This window comes from Nyctibius grandis, chromosome Z (genome assembly GCF_013368605.1).
Source record: "Nyctibius grandis isolate bNycGra1 chromosome Z, bNycGra1.pri, whole genome shotgun sequence".
In the NCBI taxonomy this organism is placed as follows: Eukaryota; Metazoa; Chordata; class Aves; order Nyctibiiformes; family Nyctibiidae; genus Nyctibius; species Nyctibius grandis.
Genome location: NC_090695.1, coordinates 8,672,586 through 8,699,475, shown reverse-complemented (window position 1 = coordinate 8,699,475; position 26,890 = coordinate 8,672,586). Strand labels below are relative to the sequence as shown.

General features: G+C 61.8%; 1 protein-coding gene across 4 annotated transcripts; it reads right to left on the bottom strand.

The window, feature by feature from the left end:
- Positions 1-1,451: 1,451 nt before the first annotated feature.
- IL11RA (interleukin 11 receptor subunit alpha) lies at positions 1,452-25,309 on the bottom strand. 4 transcript variants are annotated; one of them, XM_068423178.1, is made up of 13 exons: positions 25,223-25,309; positions 6,841-6,940; positions 6,449-6,509; positions 6,164-6,330; positions 5,869-5,983; positions 4,807-4,839; positions 4,255-4,418; positions 3,951-4,114; positions 3,694-3,835; positions 3,139-3,234; positions 2,829-2,928; positions 2,117-2,199; positions 1,452-2,017 (listed from the first exon to the last, which is right to left on the bottom strand). In XM_068423178.1, exons 2-13 carry the CDS (start codon positions 6,938-6,940, stop codon positions 1,998-2,000), a joined length of 1,245 nt encoding a protein of 414 aa, XP_068279279.1. In that variant the 5' UTR covers positions 25,223-25,309; the 3' UTR covers positions 1,452-1,997. The 4 variants fall into 4 exon arrangements, with proteins under 4 accessions (XP_068279279.1, XP_068279277.1, XP_068279278.1 ...); XM_068423176.1 differs by lacking the exon at positions 25,223-25,309 and adding an exon at positions 21,955-22,029; XM_068423177.1 differs by lacking the exon at positions 25,223-25,309 and adding an exon at positions 21,955-22,029 and having other exon boundaries at positions 1,452-2,014.
- Positions 25,310-26,890: the final 1,581 nt, after the last annotated feature.

Sequence of the window (26,890 nt, the reverse complement as noted above, 5' to 3'; positions counted from 1 at the left end):
CAGAACTTGGTGTCCTCACCACCTGGCCAGGCTAGCCCCAGCTAAGGAAGGGAACACAGGGCTTGACACAGTGGGACAGCACAGCTATGCGTCCTCTCTTATCTACCCACCTAACCTTGCATGCACAATGCAGGCACACGTTCCCTTGTGGAGGTGCAACACTTTGGTGGTTTCTGCTCCCTCTGGCCAGCAGCAACCCCCTTCTATTTGGAGCATGCAGGCATCAGCCTCTAAACCAGTACCAGGTACTGGGAAACCACTGAGCTCAATTTGCAAACGTAGGAGCAACAGCTATGGGATGGACATCATCCATGTTCCACAGCATCCTATGGACAATCACAGCCCTGATCCCTTCCACAGTGGCAGAGGAGTGGGATCTGGTGGTGGTAAGAGGAGGTTTCCAGGTGGAAGGGGCTGCCCATGCCATGCTGGAGACCAAGAGGAGACAAGGGTGACCATGACACATCAGAAAGGATGCTGGCTGGGTGGGATGCTGGGGACCAGAGTCCAGCAGGGGATGGCAGCGTGACACAGCTAGAGCTGGCAAGTCCTGGGATGCACCTGGGAGTGGGGATGAGGCTGTTGCGCCCAGAAGCCCAGGCAGGATCTGGCCCCTTATACATCCCCAGCTTGGTGACCTGCCTTACTTGCTCCTTGGAGAGCCCTGCTCCTGTCCAAGGATGGTGCCACCGCGGTAGCACACCGCAGATGAGGGCTGACCCCCATCTCTCCCACACAGGGTGAGCATGCTCACCAGGGGCAGCCAGGGGCTGGGACCCTGCAAAGCCAAGCACCGGCACGGGCAGCCCCCACGGCCCCACACCCGGGGTGGGAGCACAGAGGCACCCAGTGAGGGCAGAGGGGTCTGTGGGCACACGAGACATTGCAAAAGGCACAGCCCTACCCCAGCCCCCTCCAAACCCGTCCCCATGAGGACCCTTTCGGGAGGTCCCCCCCCTTGCACCTCAGGCTCAAGGGCAGCCCCAGGGCCCAGCCAGGAGTGACACAGCCATCGGGGTGGGCGCAGGGACCCACCCCACGCTGGCTCTGCTCCCCCTGCTCCCTGCGCCGCTGCTGCCTGGATTTTCACCCAGTCCCATCTGGATCTCATCAGGCTGCTGGCGCTGAGTGCCGGGGTCGGGAGGTGCCAACACATGGAAGCTGTTAGAGGGACCAGGTCGAGGTGTGGGGAGGGGGCCACATGCCGAGCAAGGGGGGCTGTGCAGAGGGTCCTGTCCCTGCTGCCGGGCTGGCGAGGGCAGGGGACGTGTCCCAGGCAGCTGCCTGCATCCTCTTCTGGCACTCAGCAAGGGCTGGCCCGGGCGAGGGTCTCTCTCAGCCCCTCCAGGCTCCTGGGGAGGGGGCTGACCTGTTTAGGGACCAGCCCTGCTGCCTGTACACCTCCCACAAGGACGGTCCCCAAGCTGGCATCTCACCCAGTGCCACGCACCTCTGCCCTGGCCCAGCACCATCTGCAAGGAGGTCTTGCCTGGGCAGTGCCAATGCTATCCCCTTTATTGGCATCAGTGCTCCGTCCAGCCACGGTACAGGGGTGAGGGGCAGAGGGACAGGGGGGTCTGTCTGCCTGCTGGCAGCTGGTGGAGGACGACAGGCAGGGCTCAGCACCCCCTGCTCACTGATGCCCGGCACCCCTCGGAGCCCGCATGCATGGTGCCCCTCGACACTAGACAGTGAAGTGGGGCTGGCTCAGCATCTCATCCCCATGTGTTCAGCAGCGTCTGGCGGTGGGGCTGGCCCGTCGCCCTGAGTTCAAGGTGCCACCAGCCAGCTCCTGGTGGGCACGGGCAGCCCAAAGCTCCTGGGAGCAGAGTCTCTCTCCTTAGGGTCCATCCTGCACCCCCAGGGTGCTGGGGGCTCCAGCAATGTCCACGGCTATGGGGCGACCCGGGAGGCGTGGGGTCCGTGGGGGCCAGCAGTGGCATCAAGTCCCACGCGTGGGCAAGCGGGTGCAGGGAGCGGGGATCGGCCAGGGCTCACTACAGGATCTGAGCCTCTGCTGAGAGAGAGGGCAGGGGTCAGAGGGGGCACTGACCTGTCCCCTCCCTACACCCCCTCCCCTGCATCCCCCCATCACCCACCCTGCACCCTAACTCACTCGGCAGCGCCTTCAAGTGGGTGGCAGCAACCAAAAAGTTGTGGGGTTTGGTCTCGTCCTTGCCATGTTTCCTCACCCGGAGCCTGGGGACAGAGCAGCAGTGGCTGAGGACTCCGAGGAGCCCACCTGGGCACTGGGACTGCCCACATCTCTGGCGATCCCACTCTGCATCCCCATCCAGCTGTGCCCAGCTGTGCCTGGCTGCTCCAGCGGGTCAGCACCAGGGCTACAGCAGGAGCTGGTCGAGAGATTGGGCAGGGCTGGGATGGGCACAGGGAGGGGACCTGGGGACAGGACCAGTGGGCAGCGCCCAGGGGAAGGACTGCCAGGGGCAAAGGCATATGGAGGGGTCTCTATGCTGACCATGGAGCAGGAGAGTCCCCAGGAAGGCAGGAGGCTTTGGAAGGACGTTAGCAGCAGCAGTGTCTTTGGGGGATACAGAGAAAGGTCCCATGGATATAGGCTCATCAGAAAGACCCCAGGCAGGCTGGGCAGTGCTGCAGCCAGTGGGGTGTGCTGGGAAGAGGTTTTGATGTGGCAGGGGGGCAAGGGGAGGATGAACCACCTTATGGGGCTGGCATCAAGTCTGTTTGGGCAGGGACCTCAGAGCAGGGCTGGTGGGACATTGGGCACCCCATGCTGGGGGTTCAGGGGCCAGAGTGGGATGGGGACAGCAATCATGCAGACCCCTCCCTCTCAAAACCCAACCTACCAGATGAGGATGGTGATGACGAGAACAGCAGCCAGTACGAAGAAGGCAAAGATTCCAAGGGACACCAGGATGGCCATCTTCTCCAGGGGGTCGCTGCGGTCTGGGACAGAGAGACTGTCACGGCTGAGGGATGCTACAGCCCACTGGCACCTGGGGACCCTATTGCAAGCTCCTGGGCACCCCAGTACCCCAGACACACATGGGCATGGGGCCAGAGACCCTTCCTATAACTCTCAGCTACGCGTGAGCCCAGGCAAGCAGCTGCCTGCAGACGGTCCCCATTCCTGCCACTGCCTCCAGCTCTACTCACTGATGGGCTCAGGGTTGGGAGCCTGGGAGGGCTCCTCGGGCAGGCTCTCCAGGCTGGCATCTGTAGTGGTTTCTTCTCTCGCCGCAGTGGCCGGGTCTGGAAGGACACAGGGGACGGGAACCACTCACCCAAAATCATGGGCAGCACCCCAGAGACCCACAGAGAGGAGCAAAGAAGGGTGCCCCTGTGTCCCAGGGGTCTCACAAGCCCAAGCGTGTCCCCAGGGTGCTACTGGTGCTATGGGAGCCCTGCTCTGCCCCAAGGCTGTGGGGGGCAATCCCCAAATGGCAGCAGCATGGCTGCAGTCTGCCGTGGGGCTGGGAGATGCAGCTCTGCCTCCCACTGTGGGGCCAGTTTAGTATGGTGCATGGGACCAGCTTTCTGGGCAACTTTAAGGGACCTCAGGAGCTGGGGCTTGCTCTGGGTGATATTTGGGGGAATGGGTGCCATGGGGAAGGGGCTGGAAAGGGGCAGCCCAGGGTGCTGGAGGGGCTTTGGGGAGGGATGGTGAAACCTGGCAGGGATGCTGGGGGCTTTAGCCTGTCCCCCTCGCACCTCTGACCGGCGTCGCCCGGGCCTCAGCACTCCACTCGCTCCAGTTCCCCGCATCCAGGAAATCCTTGGCGCTGACTTGGACCACGTGCTCCATCCCAGCAAAGGCATCCGTGATCACCTCGGAGAGGTTCACCGTCTCCACCTGCACCGAACAGAGGGGATCTGTGGGGCAGAACGGTGCACCCCTCTCTGCCCTCCCTTGCCCTGCGCCCACCCTGCTCCCACACTGGCTTTGCCTCCCCTCGCCCACCGCTTACCACGGACCAGAAGCGGTGGATGACGGGCCGGTATTGGAGCCGAAACCTGAGCTGGAAGTGGGGCTCCTTGGGCCAGGAGGAGGGGTACTTCCAGCTCACGTAGAGCCGCCGCGGGGCCAGGGGGATGGGCTCCACCACCAAGCCCTCTGGAGGGTCCGGTTTAACTGCGCGGGAGAGGACAGGGAGCCCTGGTCACACCGCATTGCCGTGCAGAGGGGTGCTGGGCTCCCCGCTGCCACCCGGGGCTGAATGCCCAGGGGATGGACGGACACGGGGATGGACAGATGGATGGACGGACACTCACTGATGGCCTGCATGGTGACGTCGAGGAGGCGGAAGCTGGAGCCCAGGGGGTTCACCTCGGTGATGTTCAGGCGGTAGGAGCTCCAGAACTCCGACCCGTGGACGGTGCAGGTGCCGGGGCGGGATGGATCCTGCAGGCACGGCCCCACATGACCGTTCTTGTTCCTGCAGACGGGGAGGGAGGGTGGTGACACGTCCCCCCTGCCCGCCATGCATAGTCCCCCGGTGCTACCAAGGCGGTGCCATGTGGAGAGCCCCCCCATGCCAAGAGCCCAGTGGAGGAGGCAGCCCCCGTTACAGCTCAGACAGGGTCTGGGCAGCTGCCCTCACACCTCCAGAGCCCTGCACGTCCCTTTGAGTGTGACCTAAGTGATCACCACCCCAGCCCCACAGTCCTCCTGGGAAGGTCCCTCCCTGGCCTAGGTTTGGGGAGACAGTTCCCCCATGGGGACAACCAGCCCTTGCCTTGGGGACCCCACCGAGGACAGTGGCAGAGCCTTTGGGATGGGAGCCAGTCCCCAGAGCATGGGACTGGGGTGGGAGCCTGTCCTACCTCCGCTTCTCTTCACCCGTCAGCGATTTCTTCCTGCCATGGAGAGACGGAAAAGCAGACAGTGAGGATGAGGGGACAGCATGAAGGCAACCCCACTATGACCCAGAGGAGGGACGGGGGTCTCTGCACCAGTCACAGAATCACAGAATCAACCAGGCTGGAAGAGACCTCAGGGATCATTGAGTCCAACCGTTGCCCTGACACCACCCTGTCAACTAGATCATGGCACTAAGTGCCATGTCCAGTCTTTTCTTAAACACATCCAGAGTCCTAGGGGGCTGCTCTGCTGCACCCCCACTCCTGCACTGATGCACATGGCACGGCACGGGGGATGGAGATAACGCCATGCCAAGCCCTGGCAGTGGGAGCCAGGCGTCCAGGGGAACGAGACGGCAGGGTACCCAGTAGGGTCCTTCTCAGAGAACCCCCCTCGCCCACCCAGGGTTTCATCACGCAGCAGCAGCAAAGGCGCAGGGGCACTGGTAAAAGCAGCTCCCCAGCAGCTGGCTTCACCCTCACCCTACAGACCCCATATTCCCTTGCTTCCCGCCACCCCCTCCCTGCCAAGACCCCATTGCTCCGCGTGGCCCCCTCCCCGCTGAGCCCCAGCCCCCCCTGCTCCTGCAGCTTTCAGCAGGGCTGTGCTTTATGGGCTCCGGCTGACTTCAAAGCAGCCCACTAATTTGGCCTGCTGGGATAATTAGAAGCAGCGATGCTGCTGGGGCTCCTTTCATCCTGAAGCACGCCGAAGCACTCGGTGGCTTGCAGATGACCTGCTTCTCTTTTATAGCCCCTCTGGTGCTGGCAGAGCCGTTGGCAGGGAGGGAGCCTGCCTGTGCCGGCCCCCCAGTGCTGCTGGGTGCTCCCCTTGGAGCAAGCAAACGCTCAGTGCTCTGCTCATCCCAAAACACGAGCTGCTCCAGGGTGCAGCATGGCCCTTGGGGCAGGAGGTGAACCCAGGGGGTGGGTCAGATGGCCAGCAGGGTTTGGTGGTCATCCTTGGCCGGGACCCAGGGCTCACCGTGTAAACTCCCCATCCCGTGCCCTGTAGGGACAGATCACCTGTAGGTTGTGATGTATCTGGTGGGGAGGAAGGTCTCCACACTGGAGGTCCAGGAACAGGAGAAATTCTCGTAGTCGGATGCTCTGCAGGACACGAAGGGGACTCCTGGCAGGTCTGGGGCCCAAGGGGAAGCAATGGTCAGCGAGGGGTCCCCCGTCCCGCAGCCCAGCCGGCACGCAGGCACCCCTGTGTCACCACCAAGTCCCCTCTTGGCAAGCGGCTGCCAGGGGTGCGGGCACCGCTGGCCCATCCCAGCGGGGCTGCACACCCCCAGCCTGCGGACATGCTACTCACACCCCAGCCGCAGGGACACGGCGTGCAGGAGGCCGCCGTCCTCGCCGTGGCAGCTGTAGGTCCCCGCGGTGGCCAAGCTGGCACGTGGCAGCACCAGGGCTCCCTGACGGATGGTTGAGCCCTCCGGCAGCGCCGCGGCACCCCCCCGCCTCCACTGCACCGGCGAGCTGGGGAGGAGAGACCAGGCAGGCAGCGTCAGAGGATGGGGACGGCGGGGTCACCCCAGACCCACCCCGTAAACCATCCCATCGGAAAAATCCCCCGGAGCGCACGGAAAACACCTACCCGGCATGGGCACCGGCACATGACAGGGTCACATCTGTCCCCACCTGTCCGTACTGCACACCTGGAGGGACACAGACATCCCCAGATGGGGGTTAGCGCCCTGAGCCACCCTGTGCCAACCTGTGCCAGGGCTGGGGGTCGAGGTGGGCAGCTGTAGCCCCCAGGGAGCTGGATGCTGGCTGTGGGGTCTTGCTTCATGCAGGTGCCACCATGGGGGACTGGGAAGGACTGGTCCCAGTTGGGGCTGGGCAACGGGCAGCTGCAGGGGGGCTCTGGCCAGAGAACACCCACACTCTGGTAGGTCTGTGCCTGCCTGGGGAGAATGGGGTGTCACCAGGGTCCCCATGCCAGGGATGTGGGGGCTGAGCAGGGGACGCAGGGACGGCGCTCACCTTCCTCTCCCCAGCCCTCAGGGACGGCGAGGGAGGCTGACGCAAGGGCTGCTGCGAGGAACACCATCACCCTGCCCAGGCCTGGGATGGGACTGCGCATCTGGAGGAGGCAGAGCAGGGAGGGAGAGGGTGTCATCCCCTGCAGTGGGGTGGTCAGCACAGTCCACAGCCCAGACCATCCCTGCAGGACCCCAAACCTCCCCTTTGTCTCATCCCATCCTGCTGGGGACAGCATGGGGACCATACCACTGGGACCCCAGCCGGGAGGGCTGGCAGGGTCTGTGCCACTGTCACAGCCAGTCCCCGGCTGCTGAGGAGTCCCCATGTCTGGAGGGGGCACACAAAGAGCAAATACTGACCAGAAGCCTGGGGCTGCGTGGGTTGGTGGGATGAAGGGCTCTTTGCCATTGCAGCCCTGTGCAGGGAGCCCTGGCTGGCTCCCAGCCCCGGGGTGGTCCAAAGACCTGCGCCGGTACAGCTGGAGCAGGAAGGGACTGAGGAGAAATTCTGGCCTGTTTTTATGTGTCAGGAGACAGCAATTAGATCTGAACAGGCTCACACAGCCAGGGCAGTAGGTCTGTGAGACTCCAGACTGTACCGAGAGTCGGTGCTGGGGGTCCCACATCACTGCCCACCCCTGCACCCGCTGCAGGGCTGGTCTGTGCAAGTCTGTGCCCTTCTGGGCCATCTAGGGTCTCTGCGCCCAGGGAGAATGGCCCTGAAATCCCTTCCTCCCACTCAGAGACCACCAGTGAGGGGGATGCTGAGGAAGGGACGCGCACCCAGCTCCCCGTGAGCCAATCCCAGCCATAGACCCAGGTCTCCTCACCCCTGTTTGTGCCAGCCAGCATCTCCCTGTTCATCCCAGCCAGCATTGCCGTGTCTGTGCCAGCCAGCATCACCCTCAAGTGTCCAATCCAGCCTGTATTGTTCTGCACATATCAGCCAGTGTCACCGTGTCCATCCTAGCCAGCATCGCTCTGTCCATCCCAGCCAACATCGTCCTGTCCATCCCAGCCAGCATCGTCCTGTTCATCCCAGCCAGCACTGGTGTGTGTGCCAGCCAGCATTGCCACGAGATGCCCATCCCAGCCAGCATCACCTTGTCTGTGCCACCCAGCATCACCCTATCCATCCCAGCCAGCATCGCCCTGCGGTGTCCATCCCAGCCCACGTTGTTCTGCACGTATCAGCCACTGTCACACTGTCCATCCAGCTGGCATCACCTTGTCTGTGCCAGCATTGCCCTAAGGCATCCATTCCAGCTTGCATCATCCTGCATATATCAGCCAGCATCACCCTGTCCATGCCAGCCAGCATCACCCCAGGGCATCCGTCCTGGCCAGCATCACCCCATCCACATCAGCAGCATCACACTGTCCCTACCAGCCCTGCTTGCCCCCACAGGCACAGACAGCTGAATCATTTCTCCCTGGAAGACCACCCCCTGCCCACCTCTCACTAAACGAGCAGGCTTGTTTTTTACACCCGTATTGTCGGGCTCTGCTCCGGGCTGCAGATGGGCAGGGGCTGAGGGTCACAGGAGGCAGTGAGCTCCCTGCCAGCCCCACGTGCAGGCTGCAGCTCGTGCACCTAACCCATGTCCCCGAGTCTCCTGGGTTCGAGATGCTCAGGGGAGGGATGCTCCAGCCCTGGAGCAGCTGCCAGCTCTTCCTTCTCCTGCGGGCAGGTGCCCATGGCCGCAGACCAAACCGCGTGGCGAAGGAAATGAGAGCTACAAGGCGATGTGCTGCAACCCAGCAAGTGCAGGGGGGGAGGCGTGCGGCACCCCACATCAGCCCTGTCCTGAACACACCAGGCAGCATCGAACACAAGCCCCAAACATAAATCATTTCATGAGACTGTCATAAGCTTTTTACCAAACCACTCGTACAAACATTCCCAAGAAACATCAGTTAAAAGGTCTCTGCCAAAACTGTGCTGGTAACTAACTGGGAACATTTGGCCTGAAAGTAAAATATTTTGGTGATGGAAAAAAAAAAAAAAGACCTAAAATACACTTAAAAGCAGCAACCAAAAATAACTCCAAACACCACGTGGGCCAGAGTTAAGGGGATGGTGCTGGGGGGGGCTGTCAGGGAGAAGGGAGAGTGTGTCAGTGAGGAGAGAGAGAAATAGTTTTAAAATAAAATCATTTCTTCTCCCGACCGCCCTGGGTTTTCGTGCAAACACTACAGAGGGTGAAGGCAGAGCTGCTGCAGCCATCACCCACCGTGCCCTTCTGTGGCAGGGGGATACGCTCTGGGTGCTGGCTCACAGCTGACATGAGTTTGTCAGGTCTCAGGGTCCCTGAGTGCTTCAAGACTAGCCTGGAAAAACGACCCTACAGCCACGATGCTGAAAGGCATCTTTCCCTGCACGGACAAGGGAAGAGGTGGTGGGGCACAGCATGACTTGCAGCCAGCCGCTGCTAACATCCCCAGGGAGCAGCGCAAGCCCTGCCCGGCCAGCCCGGCTGCAGGTGGTGTTCCCAACAGACCCAGAGGCACCCCAGACCCCTACGTGGTGGCAAAGGGTCACAGACCCCGTCCCCAGCCGCATCCCAACCCCTGATCTCCATGGTGACCTCTCAGCGGTCCCCCACCACTCATCCTGAGGGCCACCCCACATCCTCCTACCCTCCACCACCCTCTGTCCCGGGGCCCCCCCAGCACTCCCCATCCTCACCCCACCACTCCATGAGCTCCCCTGCCTTTTGGGCAGCTGCCCACCCCTGCCAGCGCAGCGTGGGGGAAGGCAGCACCGGGCACCCGCCCCCCCCGGTACACACATTGGCTTAGTAAATGACCCTCCTGAGCACTGCCAAAACCAAGCCACGGCCGAGCATCACCGCAGAGAGAAGAAACAGGGCAAGCCCTTCCTCGCCTACCCGAAGGCCACAAACAGAAGGGGAAGGAGCCGCAGAGCTCCGGGGGAAGACCCGGAGCCCTCGCCCGCCCCGGGTGCGGCGGTGTGGCAGGGAGCCAGCCGCTCCGGGCCAGGCAGAGCTGCACAACACCCTGCCCAGACAGCATCCCCTGGCTTTCTGCAACCAAACTCCCTCGCTGAGGGAAAACAGGCGTGAAAATGAATGCACACGCACTCGTGGTGCCAGGCCACCTTCCGTAGCAGCTCTGCACCCCCACGGGCCACGGACGGGCACGCAGGCGGAGAAAGCATCCCTCTGTGCTGGCACCGGTGGTGACACATCCCGGGGACGGGGAGTGCCTGCACAGTGGTCCTGGAGCCGAGCCGGGACAGAGGGAACAATCGGAGCTTTTCTTCCTCCCCGCATGCTAATCCCGGCCCAAGAGGCGTCTGCCGCCTGCCCGGGGCTGGGTGACCTCCTGCGGCCATGGCCGGGGCAGAGGGACCCAGCCTGGGGCTGTGGTTTGGCCCTGGCAGGGTGGGCAGTGGTGCCGGGCTCTGCTCCCCCAGCATGGGATGCTCTTGTCATCGGCACGGCCAGGGTGACCGGGCTGGCACCCGTGGATGTGAGCTAGAAATGCACGGTGCCACTCTCCATCCTGCGCTGACCCTGCTGTCCTGCTGGGCATCACTTGAGCTCATCCAGAAGTTTTTGGGATGCTGCGGGGAGAAATCGTGCCGTGAGCCCCTTCCTGCATCCAAACTGAAATGCTGCGAGCCAAAACATCCCCCCCCTCAAACCACAGTCATGTGCACGGGCACCGATGGCCCCGTGGGGTGTGACAGTCCCCCCAGCACAGCCGCTCGGTGCCATGCTGCGCCGTGGCCTGGCAGAGCCCGGCACGGATTCCTGGGGGAAGCCAACTTTCCATTGCACCCGGCGCTTTGAAAGACAGTGGGTTTTGTTGCCTTTTTTTTTTGCTTTTCTTCATTTGAAGTCACCCTTCAAAGAGAATGAGCCGCACGCAAAGCTGGGGGTGGTGGTGGTGGTGGGGACACAAGCAGATGATGCCATGCCCCACGGCTGAAGATGGCAGCGGGGAGACATGGGATGCTCTCCAATGAGCACAGCAAACTGGGGTGCCTCCTAACCTCACCCTGGGGTGGTCCAGGGCAGCATCGCTGCAATGGAGGTGTGGCAAACTACCCAAGAGCACTTGGCAGCACTTGGCAACCCCTACTCCTCCCGGCAGCCCTGCAGAAGCATTATGCCCTGCTCTGAGGAGCCATGGCATGGTCTGAGCCCATCCACGTGGCTGCTGATCTGCCCAGAAACCTGGGAGCATCCCACCCCTGCAGCATCGGTGACCTCCATCATCATTGCATCAACATGCAGCCTTGACCCCACTGCTGGGACGGTCCCCTGCAACCAGCCACTGCTGTACCTTAAATGCTGCTGGCAGGGAGGGAAGCATGTCCTGCACCACCTCCAGGGCCATGCACAGCCCCCAGGACCACAGACAGTGCCTGGGGGCAACTCTTTGCCCACCCTGGGCCACTGCTGGGGTGATGCTCCCCGAGGCCAAGGGGAGAGCCCCGCTCGCTGTCCCCAGCCCCTCTGGCGCCTTGGGGACCTCAAAAAGGGCTGCTTTCCTCTGCACCCCTTCGGTGGGGTGCTGAGCACCCATGGGCCCCCATGCCTGCTGGGGGGTACCATGCCAGGCTGAGCTGAGCCAGCACACACACATGCACAGCTGCAGACAGTGCAGCCCCAGCACACTGGAATTAACCCAGTTAACCCAGTAAAACCAGTAGCAGCCTTTCCCCGTGAGGTCAGTGCAGTCCAATAAGCCCCGCACACAGCCTGAACGAGGGGCTAAACCCAGTGCAGTCCCAGTGTGGGGCTCAACTCAGGGCAGCCCATAGGATTATACCCCATGCAGCCCAGGAGCAGGATTAAATCCCACTCAGCCAGGAGTGGGATTACACCCAATTTAGCCCTGGCGTGGGATTAAATCCAGTGCAGTCCAAATTTGGGGTTAAAACCAGTGCAGTTCAAATGCATGGTTACAGCCAGCTCAGATCAGGAGTGGGGTTAAACCCAGCTCAGCCAAAATGTGGTGTTAGACCCAGCACAGCCTAAACATGGGATTATGCAGTCCAAATGTGGGGTTAAACTCAGCACAGCTCAGGAGTGGTGTTACACAGTCCAAATAGGGGGCTAAACCCAATGCAGCCCAGAAGTGGGGTTAATCCCAGTTCAGGCCAAATGTGGGGTTAAACTCCAGCTCAGCCCAAACACAGGGTTAACCCCAGCACAGTCCAAACGCGGGGCTAAACCCAGTGCAGCGCAGAGGTGGGGTTAACCCCAGCTCAGCCCAAACGTGGGGTTAAACCCAGCACAGCCCAACCATTGGGTTACACAGTCCAAATGTGGGGCTAAATCCAATGCAGCCCAGAAGTGGGGTTAACCCCAGCTCATCCCAAACACAGGATTAACCCCAGTGCTGCCCAGGGAACCAGTTCATTTCCACGGCCAAGTACAATGCACAGCTCCATTCGACCCAGACCAAACCCCCCTCAACATCTCCCGGTGATGCCCAGCTAACCACAGCCCCACTGATGCCCAAAGCCGAGCCCAAACCGCCCCCACATCCCGAGGGTCACCCCTCTCCTCTGTGGGGGGCTGGCAGCTGCTAGCGGGACCTGGTGCTGGGGGGCTACCCCACACCTCAGCATGATGGTAGCTTTGTGGAAGTCAGGCTCTTCTCTTAACCCAGCCGGGAAACTCCCACCCCAACGCCCCGACTGCCGCCCTCCCCGCTCCATCCCATGGGAGGGAGAAGTCTCTGGCTCCCTTTGGCCAGGGCCAAACCAGGGAGGGCTCTGTTAGCAGCCAGCAGTCCCGACGCCACACAAGCTGGCAGCGTTGTATTCGGGGAGAGAAGGGTTCCCCCCACCTTTGTCCCCATCTCCACGCTCCCGCCCCCCCTCAAAGCCACGTGCCAGAGAAATTCCTAAAAATAGTCTCCTGGCTGTAAAGGAACCCACCAGCACTGTAGCTGTAGCACCAGTGGGCTTCTTTACAGCCAGGAGGCTATTTTTAGGATGGGGGGCTGCTGGGGGACTGTGTCCCCACTGTCCTCGGCACAGGGTCGCGGGATGAGGACAGGCACAGTGCCAGATCCGAGGACACGGGTGGGACCAGCAGCAGGGAGCTGGGCCACCCTGTGATTAGAGCAGGGTGGGAAAGGCTTTTCCTGTCCCAGGAACGTTTTAGGATTTGGGATATTTTTCTGCTCCCAGGCTCAGCCCAGCCTGGCAGAGGTTTTGGTGCACCCGCAGCTCCCAGCACGACGGGGCAGCTGGGTACCAGCCTGCATCCCGGCGTTTCACGCCCCCAGCAGCATCTGCATCCCCCAGAACAAACTGCCCCCATAAGCTGGCCCTGGAGCTGATACAAGAGCATATGTATCCATATACGTAGGGGACAGACATATATATATGTACCTACACGTGGATGCCCCACGCAAGCCCAGCTCCTCCTGACGAACTCTGGCCTGGAGCTGGGAACCCTGAGCAGGAGAGGGGCCCCACAGCATCCCCCTGCCCAGTGCTCCCCTCATCCCTCCCCGTGCTCCAAAGCTGGCCGGTGTCTGGGCTCAGCTCCATCCCTGAGGCACGAAGGCGCCTGGGTCAGCCAAAACGCTCTGCGGGGCAGCAAGGCCAAAATAAACAGCTCACCTTACACAAACGCTTCCCCAGCTAGCAATTTGCTGCCACTCCTTTTGCAAAACAAAATCCCCTTTTGGGCCGGAGAGGGATTTCAGGTGTCATTAAGGGCCACCTGGGCGGCCAAATAAAGCCACCACCAAAGGGTGGCCCATTAACCCCTTGCACCCCACCGGCAGTGTCCCTGCGTGGGGGGAGGATGGCAGTTGCAGACCCCCGGTAATGTGTGATGTGGGGGTGCCGGTGCCAGGTTCCAGCACCCAGTGGGATAACCACGGCTTGTCTTCTCCAAGCTTGGAGGTGACCCTGCCTGCTTTGCTAAGGGGAGGCAGCCCAGGGGATGCAACAGGGTGCAAGGCTCATGGCAGGGATGGAGGTTGGGGAAACACCACGTTGTGTCAGCATCTGTGCCCCCTGCTTCGTGCCAGGTCGGTCAGACGGCAGCCCCCAAGCCGAAGGGAGAGGCTGAGAAGTGGCAAGAAGTAAGGAACAGTTGGGGCAGAAGCCCACCGGTGAGGCTGTGGGCTGCAGTGCAGGGTCAGGGGATGGGGGCTGTGCCCGGCCTGAGTTGAGAAGGCTGGAAAAACACCCACCAGCTCGTCTTCTGCTGGGGAAAAAAAACCCAACCAAGTTCTCCTGAAAGATTAAGTGCGACGGTATCCGAGCTGGGGGGGAAAGCAAGGCAAAGCGGTGGTGAGCGTGCTGACACATCCCCTTCCACGATGCTGGAGAGACGCCCTGGCCCTGCTCAGGGCCAGCTCTGTTTACAGGCTCCCATTGTCTCTTTTTTTCCCTTTTGTTTCCTACACCCCCCCCAAAAAAAAGTTATAGTTCAGAGTAAACAAAAGCAAGCAGCCTCTCACTCCAAACATTTCAGCCATCCCAAACTTTCTCCGGAGGGGGGCTGCCCCTGGAATTTTCCTCGTCCAAAAGAATTTCGAAATGTTCCCGTTGCAGCCTGCTCTGACTGGAGGCCAAGGCAGCAACGAAACCCTTCACAAAACGCTCGAGTTGCCCTCTGCGCAGCTCTGGCTCTGGACAGAGGCACCAAGGACCAGCAGCCGCTGTGCCCCAAAATCCCCACACACACAGGGAAACCCTCCAGCCTGGCACACTTGCCGGAGGGGGACGGAGGTAGTCCCAGCCTGTACAACCCCCCTCCCAGCCCAGTCCAGCACCTGAAGGGAGCCAGCAGGTCCTGGTGAGCCCAGATCCTGCTTTTTCTATTTTAAGCTGCCGCTACAGTTATTACTGCCCTGAGATGGTGATGCTGGTGCAAAGGGCTTGGGTGCATCAGCAGGGTGCATCCCAAGGCACCTGGTATTTCCCCTGAAAGGCATCTCTGCTCCACCAGCCGGGGAGGGTAGACGGCGAAGTGGCTGCTGGAGCTCCTCGGAGGAGGGCAGTTTGCAGCAGAGATGCCTGCTCAGTGCTGCCTGCTCACCCCTTGGGCAGATGGAGTGGGAGGGGATGGTCCCCTGGGGATGGAGTGCTGTCCTCTGCACACCCCCGGGAGCTGGCACATGGATGGGAGGAAGAAATGTCCTCCAGGATGAGCCGTGGCGATGGGTGCCACCCAAGGGTGCTGCTCCTCCCTGGTCCACATCACCCAGTCAGGGTGTGCACCCCAGTCCCAGAAGAGGTGGGACTCCAACGTGGGCAAGCAGAGACTCCCAGGAGCTCCCTCAGCTCCAGCCAGGCACAGAGGTGATGTTAGACCCGCCAGACCCCGGTGTGGGGGTGTCAGCCCGCTAGCAACGGGGGCTTCAGGGTGGCCCCTGAAACAACCAGAGGGATAAAAGCCCAGCTGAAAAGCCCCACAAGAAAGCCAGCAGCTGTGGGAAGAAGCACCCAAAGCTCAGCCCAGCGTGGATTTGGCTATCAATGCAAGCTATTGTGGTGGCCTGGCACGGTGCTGCCCCAACAGTCCCCCAACGGGTGTCACTGGGTAGGTGGTCCCACAGCCCAACACACACCTGGACACGCTGGGGAGCCCCCACATCCTCCCTCTCCGGGCACACACAGATTTTGGGGGCCGCGACCCCTTGATGCACCCATGGTATCACCTCAGGAGGGCAAACCTTGCTGGTACCCACTGCATCCCCCCCCCTGTAGCACCCTGCCCCGGTGGGTGCAGAGCCCCATGCCACCACAGCAGCACTGGCCGGGGAGGGGGGATACCTCAGCTCCACACCGGACGGGGTCTTGCCGTGGGACGGAGCTCCGCCGGGTGACCCCTCTGCCTCTGCACCATCTCCTTCTCGCGCCGCCTCGCTCGGCTCTCCTCCTCCACGGAGGCTGCTCGGTGGCTTGGCGTGGGAGCGGTCCCACCTCCCCCACCCCAGCAGCCCCCTCCCCTATAAAGGGGCCAGGCAGTGGCTGTGCAGGGAGCAGAGCCCCCGACACAGCAGATGGGGCCTGTAAGGCGAGGCTCCCCCAGGTGCATTTGCCTTGGCTGGGGCTCAAGCCCGTCTAGTTGGAGCTATAGAAAACATATATTAAAAAAAAAAAAAAATGAGGGGGGAAAAATAATCCTCTCCCCCGCGCTGGGGCCTAGGGTTTGGCCGGGGTTTCTCGGTAGGCCAGGCGCAGGCGATACAGGCTCTGCTGGCAGCAGCCCGGGGAGGGAGGGGTGTTTGTGGATATTAAAACGCAGTCGTAAAGGAGAATAAAAGGGCAGCCTTGTTTCAGAACGAGTCTCCGAGGCTTTCCCATCTCCCGGCATGCTCGGCACCTGGCCGGCAACCCGAGCAGCTCCCCTTCCCGCAGCCCCCCTGGCTCGCCCAAGGGCTGGGGTGCTGCCAGCAAGACCCCAACCCTTACAGGGTGAAGCCCAGCACCTTGGATGGGAGCAGGTTTTGGACACACACCCCCCCTGCACCCTGCTCTGCAGCCACACACACCGGGTTAAAATTACAGCTGGCACTTCTGGAAAACCCACCCCTGCATATCCCTCCCTGCACGCCCCCACAGCTCCCTGACTTCCCCTGCCCGCTGCCCGGCCTGCATGCAGGCACGGCTGCAGGCCCCAGCTGCTTGGCCGCAGCCCCATGGCAGCACCGCCGGCGTGTCACTGCCTGGCCTCTCCCTGCCTTCCCACTGGAGGCAGGACAAGCCCAACGGTGTTCTGGCCGAGGTCTAAAATTAGCCCTGGCCACCCAACACCCCCAGCACCCACACAGAGCAAGGGGCAGCGTGGCTCCCATGTGGCTCCCTGGCACCTTGGGGTCTTCCCCCCATCCCCAGGGACCTGCAAGACTCCACAGAAGCCCTCTCCGTGGGACATCTCCCCAAATCCACCCCTGAAGCAGGATGCTGCCTCCCTGCTGTGCCCAGCTCCGAGAAGCCATGGCCATGGCCAGGAGGTTGGGGAGCAGCCACAGGCATCAGTCCAGCAAAGGTGGCCCAGTCCCGGCCCCTCCTGCTCAGCCAGAGATGCTCGGCGCACATCTGGCTTCACCACTGCCCTCTGCCCCCTCCCCAGGGCAGTGAGGAGGGGGATGGAGGGCTGAAAGCCCAGAAGCCCCCCATCCATCCCTCCCCCCTTTCCCTGGCAGCACCCCTAAAGCGCAGGCTCACCGAGCCCTCATCCCCACGGCTCACGGGGACCCCGGGGACACCTTGTCCCCAGCCATGGCCCAAATGACTAATGCCCCGGCAAGCGAGCCGGGTGCTGCCGTGGTGAGCAGGGCCCGTCCCTTGGCCCTGCTCCCTCCCCGCGGTGGTGAAATCACGTCTGGAGAAAGCACGGGGAGGGAGCCGGCGGGTTCCCCCCCTGCTCCTCTGCTTCCCAGCGAGGATGCTCACTCCCTGCCCGCTGGCCGGCCGCCCCCACTCTGCAGACCCCGCATCCTGACAGAAGGATGCTCCAGGCACGCACCCTGCAACAGAGCCGCGGGTCCCATCTCTTCCTCCTCACTCCAGACCCCATAACAGCATCCCAGCTGTGGAGACGGCCAAGGTGCATGGAAACGCAGCGGAAAGCCCCAGGCACTTGTAAAAGCGCTCCCGGGGAGCGGGCAGGAACCTCTAACCCCCCGCTAACCTCCCTCATAGCAGTGCAACCCCACCAGAGCCTGGGGGGTGAACTGGGGGTGGCAGGGGCACCGCGGACATCCCCCACGGCAGAGCAAACCGGCTCGTGGAAGGAGCCGGTGGCTCTGGAAGCCTGGAAACACCCCTGGGCAGCACCAGAGGGGACGGGGATGGATAGGCCACCGCCGCTCGCCTCCGACCTGGCACGCGGCACGCGCCGGCTGCGACGGGGGGTGACTAATGCGGCTCTTTAAACGCCTCCGCCGGCACGGGAGCGTGGCTCCGGGTTAGGGTTTAATTATCCGCCTTCCTCCGCAGTCCTCGTTCTCCTCTTGCTGAACCGCCGTGGAGACCCCGGGGACGGCATCCGTGTCCCCCCCTCCCCCCCGGCCGGGGCTGCTGGCACCGAGCAAGCGGGGCCGCAGCGGGGAGCTGGCCGGGAGCACGCCGAGGCTGCAGCTGGGGGCTATAAAAAGCATGGCTGCGGTATGCAGCGAGGCGCTGAGAGGGGAATAGAGTAAAATAAAATCAGGTGGTGGATGAGTCGGGCCCTTGCTTCGGCACCAGGGCTGGCCCCGGCGCTGCTCCCCATCATCCCTTCCTCGCTCCCTGCCCAGTCGACAGCCCAGCGAGGCTTGGGCAGAGCGGAGAGCTGAGATTTGGCAAAGGATGGAGGGCGCAGGGCTGGGTCGGCAGGCGACGGAGGGGGTCAAGGCTGGGGGAACGATCGCTGGCTCCAGCACGTGGGCTCCTGCCCGGGATGGAGGCACCACAGCCACCCCTCGCCCGGCCCAGAGACGCCGGATCCAGGCACCCAGCCTCCTGGCAGCGTGCACTGGAGGATTAACCGTGCCTCGATTTACGGCTAGAGGTGCCTTTGCCAGGAGGGGGCTGGCACACCGACAGCGAGACCGGGCACCCCACCATCGCCCGGCACCCCCAGCACCAGCGTCCTGGTGGGGACCTCACCCAGAGGGGACGGTGACGGCACAAGCCGGGGACAGACAAGGGCTCCCCTTGGGCTGGCGGGAGCTCCATGCTCAGGGACACGCCGTGTTTGCACAAGCCTGAGCGGGAGAAGGTCAGATTAATTTTAAACTTGAATAAACAAGGAGAGAAGGCGATGCCAGAGCTCGCCCTTCCCGTCGGGGATGCCCGGCAGCGGCGCACAGCACCCACGGCATGGCTGTGCCCAGCCCGGGTGCTAGCAGGGCTCAGCCCTGGGGCTCGCATTGCCCCAGGAGGGCCGGGACAGACCCAAATCCCAAATCCCACGCCCGGGGGCCTCCTTTTTCCGCAAGGAGCTCCCGGCTGAGTCAGTGCTGGCAGCGGGGAGACCGGCTCCCGCTCGCCCTCGCAAAATCCCTCCGGCCTCCACGGGGAAGCACCCGCCTCGGGACCCCGGTTTCCACCGGGAACAGCACCGGGGCTGGCCTGTCACCCACACAACACGGTCTTGGGAAACAACCAGGAGGAACCAAAAAAATATAACAAAATTGTTTGTGGGTCAAGAGGAAAACAGAAAAAAAAAAAAAAAAAGTTTGTGTTTTTCATGCCAAAAGGAAAATGAAAACCAAAACATTTTGTTCTAAATGATAGGCCTTGTTTAGTTTTCAGTGGTTTTACTTTTTTAAAATGGTTTGAGTTATATCGAGCTAAATTTGGCTTTCAAACATTACCTTGGGGCGGGGAACAAAATAAAATTTAAAAAAAAAAAAAAAATCAAAACAACTCATTTGGAAAATGTCAGAGCGAAACGCCACGGCTTTTCCAGCCCTGGGAGAGCCGCAGCCGGGCGCTGAACCCAGCCTCAGCTCCCAACTTGCGACGGCCCCCCCCAAAACAGCCTTTTTCCCAGCAAATAAAGCAGCTGCTGTGCCGGTGGGCAGCCGGGAGGGCTCGTGCCCCGGTGCCTGGCTCCCATGGGGGATGTCACCTATGCCCGTGCCGGTCCCCAGGACCTGCCGGGGCACGGAGGGACCCCACTGTAGCCAGCAGCCGTGCATACGAGCCGAATCCGAGCCGAGCCGCTCTCCAAAACTCCTCTTTAAATGTCTTTTCTATTAGGTCAGCATTCCTGAGTCGCCCGGGGAAGGTGGTTACGGCCGGCAGCCCGGCACATAGGCTCCTCGGTGTCGGCTGCTGGCTCTCTGTCAGCAAGCAGCCTGCCCACGCTATTAAATTACTGAGAAAAATGGATCGTTTCACCAAAAATTAGGTGCAAGAACCTCTCGCGCGGTGGCAAGGCGAGTTGGTAATTGGAAATTCATAGAGCTGGCCGCAAACGCTGCCTCCGGCTCCGCTCCACCCTCCTCTGGTTGCGGTGAGGGTTGGTGGAGAGGCGTTCGCTGCCATCCCCGAAGCGCCGCTGCCGATGGAGACACGGTGGCCACGTTGCCGGCAGTGCTGCTGAGGTCCCCTGCGTGCCCCAGGAAGGTCAGACGCTGCTGCACGCTCCCTCCACCCTTTGTAAATGGGGAAAATAAGTGAAGAAGAGCCCTCAAGGAGCTTTTCAGGCACTGGAGGAAGAAAATCCTCCGTGCATGGCTGGACCTCCTCACCATTAACCACCCTGCTGGGAACACTTCTCATGGGGACATCGGCGGGGGACGCAGCAGGACACGCTGCCCTGGCACTCGTCTTGCTCTTCCAGCTGCACCCCCGGGCTGAAAACCAAGACGACCCTCCACACAGACTCTGCCTCACTTACATCTTTAACCCATCCTAGGCGCAGCATGAGCACCGTCACCACTCCATCCGAGACCAGGTATCTCAGCATCCTCCTCCTGGACCACTCTAAGTCCCAACCTCAGCACCTCACCAGCCGAGCAGAGCTTTCCGAGGCATCTCCGGGGCAAACTGCTCAACTGTTGGAGCTGCCAGAGAGCCCAGCACATACCTGCAGCCTCCAGCTGGGAAGGAAGGATGGGGATGTGCAGCAGGCAGAGACACGGCCGCCAGAGAGCCCAAGGCTTCGAACTGTTTTTTGGGTGCTGGGGGTACAAGGACCCCGGGCACAGCCCTGGCTGGAGAGCAGGAACAGAGCCCGGTGCAGGATCAGGGACGCCGAGGGAAAAGGGGATGCTTCCCCGGGTGCAGCCACCCTCCAGCCATAAAGCTGCAAAACTCAAAGCCAGGATGGGGTGGACCAGCCTCAGAGGAGCTACAAAACAGCCCCCCCGGGAGTCTTGCAGGAGCTAAAAAAATCAAAAGCAGCCAAAGCACCAAGGAACCCCCTGGGGTTGCGTGTTGGCCCTTGCAAGAGAAGGATGGAGCAATAGCTGGTCGGGTCCACCAGCTCCTCCTAAGCCTCGAGGCCTGGGGCAAAACTCATGGAAAGCAAAGGAAAGGCTCCTGCAGACCTCCCCAGGGGCTGGGGGCTGGCCCTGGCCTTGCAAGAAAGTCTGGGGAGATGCCAGCTGGCCCGGGCACCCTGCGTGACAGCGGCTTTCGCAAAGCCAAGCTGGGCCACCGCGGCCCAGCCGTCCCTGGGGACCTTTGCGGGGCTGTTGCAGCACAGCTGTTGGGAGCTCTGTCGCAACACCGGTATGGCGCTGGGCCGGCCTGCGACGGACACCCCCCATGACAGCACTTTTTGGTTTTTCCTAGCTACTTTTGTAGGAAGGCGAGGGCTGAATCACGCCTTTCACAGTGTTATTGAACTCAAGAGGCACTGATGCCCATGCTGACCTTCATCAAAGAGGGGCTGGCAAGGTCCCTGGCTCCAGCTGCGGCTATCGGTCTGGCCAGGATGAGGCGTGCAAGGTTTTTGGTCCCAAAGGAAGGGGCCAGTGAAAGCACAGGAAGGTGAAGGAAACAGCTGGACGGGCATTGCCGCACCAGCCCGCGGGGACGTGCTCCAGGGATGTCGTGCCAGCCCCACTGCCTCCCACGTGGTCTCCTGCAGGGACATCCGCACCCCTTAGGGCTGCCGGCAGGATGGTAGGCAGCATCCCCAAGCCCTCTTCGGGGGTCCCCAAGGTGCAAGAGGACTCAGGCGCAGTCCCTCTCACGAAGTCAGAAGACCCTCCCCAAGCTGCCGCAGAGATGATGCTCCCCCAAAGCTGGCAGCTTCTCCCATCCCTTCTTCCCCTCGATGCGTCTCCTGCGGCAGCTTTTCAACAAGGCTCGGCATCCCGTTTTCACTTTAGGAGGTGGGGTAAACCAGAAGATGTCCAAATGACCTTCTTTCCACCATCAGGATTTCATTAGATGAAGGAGCCCTAAACTTTTCCACCTCTCCCTATAAGGCAATCTCTGCGGGTCCGTAACCATTTTTATTAGGCTGTTTCTATTTCAGCCATCTCCGTATTGAGAGGAGGTGACCAGAGCCGAGCCGCCTCTAGGGAGCCCCGGGTTGATTTCCAAAACGGTTTCAGCATCCTCCCCTCCCCTGGTCGATGAACGGTCTTACCTGTGCTCCCCTGGCCATTGCTACCTGCACCCGCCAGCCCCACATCTGACCATGCCAGGTCTCACCTGAGGTCCCTCCAGCCTGCTTGTCCTCTCTAAAAGCATCTTCAGGAAACATGTACGAGCAGGGCAACGGCGGATATGACCTTCCCGTGGTCAGACCCTTCCAAAATCCCTCGTAAGCTTTTTCAGCAAGGATCAGTTCCCACCGGAGCGAGCCCAGGGTCACTGGTCAGATGTGACCACAGCGCACAGTCCCAGCAGGACAGAGGTGAATCAGGTCTTGACAGACTTCTTGTCCCTCTTCTCCTGGACCTCCGCCACCCCAAACACCAGAGGAGGAAGAGATGTTTCCCAAGTGTTCTTTCCACATCTCATACCACTGGAGAGAAGGAAGAATCGCACCTTTCAGCCCAGCCCTCTGCCTGTACCAGAGAGCCCGGCACATGCTCCAGGGGCTGTGGGTGCTGTGACCATCCAAAGGAGCCTGAAGCTCACCCAGTCCCACCGCCATGCCAGGGTGACTCAGAGACTTGGGAAGCAGCCAGACTTGAGAGATAATTCCTATTAACACACTGATCCCTGACACCACAAACCTGCTTCTAATTTCCAGAGGAATTTTCCTTTTTCCATGGAAATGGTCCATGGGAATCTGGCTGTTGGAGAAGACGACTCAACCACAACTGCAAGGCGTCTGCACCCTTCCCCACCTTCACAGCCTGGAAGGGAAGAGACTACCATCATCGGGAGGTGCAGAGAGGTTTGCTGGTAAGAATTCAGGCTGCAAGGTCACTACATCCCTGAGCGGAGAGATTTGGTGATTTTCACACATGCAATGCTGTCGGAACCACAGGAACACTTAGAAAAACCAAAAGCTCTCTAACTATCCCAGCGAGTCACCCCAGATATCCCAGGGCTAATTCCTGATGCTGGCTTTGTATCAGCATCCCAAATGCCAGCGAGGTCCCAGAGCACTGCCCGTAGGGAAGAGCTCCCGTCCGATCTAAACTTCATCCTTGGCTACACCTTTGGCAGGGGCAAAGCCACCCTCTCCCACGCCTGAACAAGAAGAGGGGAAACAAGCTGGGAGAGGTGCCTAAATTCTCCGAAGGGAGAAAAGCAGAGCCACAAGCCGGCACCTGCCCCCTCCTGTGGGAAGCATCTCACGAGGGGTTTTCCTTCAGAGCCAAACCCGTGGGAGAAGAAGAGGCAAGAATCCTTCAGCTTGTTTAACCTAACGAGGAAGCTATAAATATAGCAGGGTAAACACCGGAGAGGGAGAAGAGGTCTTGAACTAAAAGCACAATGTTGGCACAAACCCACAGGGGAATAAGCTCTCCAGGAACGCATTCGGCAGGAAACCGAAGGGAGGTTGAGCCCTGCGTGAGCAGGAAGAGCCTGGAGTCGCCTCTGAACAAGAGCGGAGCAGAAAGAGAGGGTTTGAACCGAGTGTTCGGCTAGTTCATGGCAGGTGAGGGTGCTGCGCGCCATCACCATCCATGGGGGTTTCCCCACTCAGGATGGTCCAGGTGAGCTGGGGGAGAAGGGCAGGGGAGGCAGGGTACCTGCAGGCTAGGGGATGCAGGTGTGGGCTGCCCGGGTCCCCACCCAGCAGGATGGCTTCTGATAACCCAGCAGCTGCAAAAGGGAACTGCTGCTGCTGCCACGATGAAGACGGCGAGGAGACTCGCCGTGCCGTGAGTCATTCATTCATACTTCACAAACAGGGCCCACACTCAGCCAAGCATCCTCCTCCCCCCGCTGCGGGGACAGCTCTCTGGGATGGGGAAAAAGTGGCTTATCAGACATAATCAAGTTTTCCCCTCCCTGCGAGGTTCCCAAAAGACTGAAGTTCATGGAACAGGAGGCAGGGCAAAACTGGAGCTGCTCTTCTCCCAGCTTCCTCTGCCTTCAGCTACATCCCCCAGGGTTTTGGCCCAGTGACCCCTCCCCACCATCCTACTGCACCCCACATCCCCTGTCCACCCACCGCCAGTGACATGCAGCCCTGCACATAACGTCTGTCCCACTTCAGCTGCCAAGGTCAGTTTGCAGGTCTCCAGAGAGGAGATGTGGCTCCTTTCACTCTCCCAAAAAAGGGCCACGTCGGTAGAGTAGAGGGTGCGTGGATGCTGGGGGGACGTTGTGGCTGTGTTCTGTCCCCATCCATGCCCCAGGAGCCCCACTGGCTCAACCTCCACCAGCTCGCAGCTCCCCGTGAGGCTCCTCTGCCCCGCGCCAGGCTGGGATGCTGTGGGCTCCGTGCAGCCCTGTGCGTAACCACGGCGTGATCTGCCCTCCTACAAACAGAGGCAGAGCGCAAACACCCCACCTCCTCCTGCAAACGCGGCGGCCAGACGTGGCTGCAGCCTGCGAGGAGCAGGCACCTCCCGGCACTCGAGGCGCTCAGCCAGCCCTGGGCAGCTCGGCACCGGCTACGCCACCAACGCCGGTCGATCCAACACCGGTTTGGGCATGGCAACATGTTCACGAGTTGCTGCAGCTGCAGGTTTCTCCCCATGGAGACCAGGCACAAGGAAAACGAGATTCCCAAGGCATCCCCTGGCCCTGTCACAGCAGGGTCTGGGTTTGCCGAGAGTGATGTCCCAGCCAAGCTCAGCCCTGCATTCCCCTTTGATGCCTAGAGCCAGCTGGGAGCCAGAGCTCGGAGGGGACCTGTGGGGTGACACAGCTAGCCTGCGAGGGTGGCAGTGGGCACAGCCCGGGGCTGGGCACCCGCAGGGCTGGCAGAGGACAGAGAAGGGATTGGGATGGTGTCCCGGGGCAAGGAGGGACAAGACAGGCAGAGAGCCCTGCCAGTGCCGGCGCATGGGAAAGCGCCTCTTTCCGCACCTCTCATAATTGGGAGCAGCTTTTCCTTCCCCGGACCCCCCAGGAGAAGAGGGGGCCTTGCCAGGGAGGCGCTTTGCCTGGTGTTATTCCAGCCTTTCTCCAGAAAACTCCCGCCGGGAGAGGGGGGAGGCTCAAAATTCGCGGAGGAAGGGGCTCACGGTTCCCACCCCGGGCACTCCGTCCATTCCCCGAGCATCTCCGGGCAAGGCGGAGACGCGCCGGGCAGAGAAGGGGGGGCAGCACCGGGTACCCCCAGGCAGGCAGCGGGGAAGCGGGAGGGCAAGTCCGTGCAAAGTCACTTTGCGAGGACACACACACACACCCCCCCCCGCCACGAGCAGCAAACAGCCGGGGGAGCCGCCTGCCTGCGCGGCGCCGGCAGCCCGCCCGCAGCTGCGCGCCCCTCACCGCGGCGTCGGGGCGGCGGCGAGCCGCTCCCCGCGGGGAGCGGAGGCGGCGGGGCACGGGGAGGGTTTCCTACCTTCCTGCGTGGTGCCGTGGCTATGTGTCCATGGCGCTCGGGCGGAGCGGGGCCGGGACCGGGAGCGGGAGCGGGGCCGGCGGCGGGGCGCCCGCGCCGGGCTGGCTGGGGCCGGTAGCGCGGGTGGTGCGAAGCCGCCGGGGCCGCCGCCGCCGCTCCATTGGAGCAGGGCGCTGCCAATCTGCCGCCGCCGCCCCGGGACGCTTCCTGCCTGCGAGCCGCCCCCCGGACCCGGCCCGGCCCCGCCGCCGCTCCACACGGGCCCCCTGGGTGCGCGGTTCCCCCCCGGGATGCACAGTCTCCTCCCCCGGACTGCGCGGTCCTCCCGGGGTTCACCGTCCCCCCCGGGATGCACGGTCTCCTCCTCCAGAATGTGCGGTTCCCCCGGCGTTCACGGTCCCCCCCGGGGTGCAAGGTCCCCACCGGGGTGCTCAGTTCCCCCTCCCGGGATGCGCGGTCCCGCCCCGGGATGCGTGGTCCCCCCCGGGGTTCACGGTTTCCTCCCCCGGGATGCGGCATCCCCCCCGGGTCTCGCCATCCCTCTCCACCCGGCGCTCTGGGCTCGGGATTCCCCCGGGATTCACTGGTGCACGATGCTCCCCGGAGCACCGGGGTCCCCCCAGGGCGCAGGGACACCCCCTCCAGGCTGCACGGCCCTCCCCGGTGCCCTCGGGGGCCAGCACCTGCCCTCGCCGACCCTGCCTGCCCCTCTGCCAGCATCCCGGAGGAGTCGAGGCAGGCAGGTCCTGCCCGTGACTCAGTTTCCCTTGCCGCTGGGAGGGGCATTGCTTTGGGGTGTATTTTTATAGTGGTTTTTTTTTGATGGGGAATGCGTAGGGTGAAACCTAGCCCCAAGGCTTGTGTCCCCAAGCTGAAGAAAAACCTCATTCCTCCTCACAGCTTTCAGTGAATGTTTGCGTGACCCTTTTGCAGCACCCCTCCATCACCCGGCCTGCTTTCCCTTGGAAATGGGTTTGTTTTGCAATTTTATCACAGTGAAGGTTTTCAAGAGGAAAAAAGCACCTTGAAACTCCGCAATGGCAAGCCAGCTGGTGAATACCCATTGGAAACTTTCTCCTCCCCTGGCACCTGGGGCCAAGCGTGGTCTGGGGTCCCCCTGTGACACGCTGGAGACCCCGGTGATGCCGTCAGAGCCCTGGGACGCACCCAGTGCTTCCTTCTGCCTGGGCACTGCGCCTGTACGGAGATAAGGGCCACGTGCCCTGGGTGTGTGCAGCACCCACGCAGCGCTGCTCTGGCAATCCTGCAACAGCACACCTCTCTGCACCCCAGCAGGAATAAAAGGGGTCGCAGCCCCCCTCTGCAACCCTGCAATAACAAACTGATCCTTGCTCGTGCCCTGGCACACCTCTGCAACCCCACAATAACAACCAGCTACTTGCTGCTGTCCCGGGCTATCTCTGCAACCCCACAATAACACGCCCTTGAGTCATTCCACCTCCCGCATAACCCTGCAGTAACACACTGGTGTTTCCCTTCGTCCCAGCCCTCCTGTGCAACCCTACAATAACGGACTTTGGGAGAGATGGAGGCCGTGTGTGGGGTGAGCGTGTCTGGCCCGGAGCCCACGCCAGCTCCTGGCTGCACTGCGGGTGTTGCGCTCCACTGTGGTTGAGGCTTGGTGCCCACATCGCCTGAGAAATAGCC

What these genes read in the sequence shown, in the direction of transcription:
- IL11RA (XM_068423176.1), bottom strand. Translation starts at nt 21,993, where the DNA reads ATGCTTTTAGAGAGGACAAGCAGGCTGGAGGGACCTCAG. An exon ending in GCAGGCTGGAGGGACCTCAG is followed by an intron (nt 6,941 to 21,954) that starts GTGAGACCTGGC and finishes TGCCTCCTCCAG; the next exon opens with ATGCGCAGTCCCATCCCAGG. An exon ending in CCACTTGAAGGCGCTGCCGA is followed by an intron (nt 2,018 to 2,116) that starts GTGAGTTAGGGT and finishes CCTCTCTCTCAG; the next exon opens with CAGAGGCTCAGATCCTGTAG.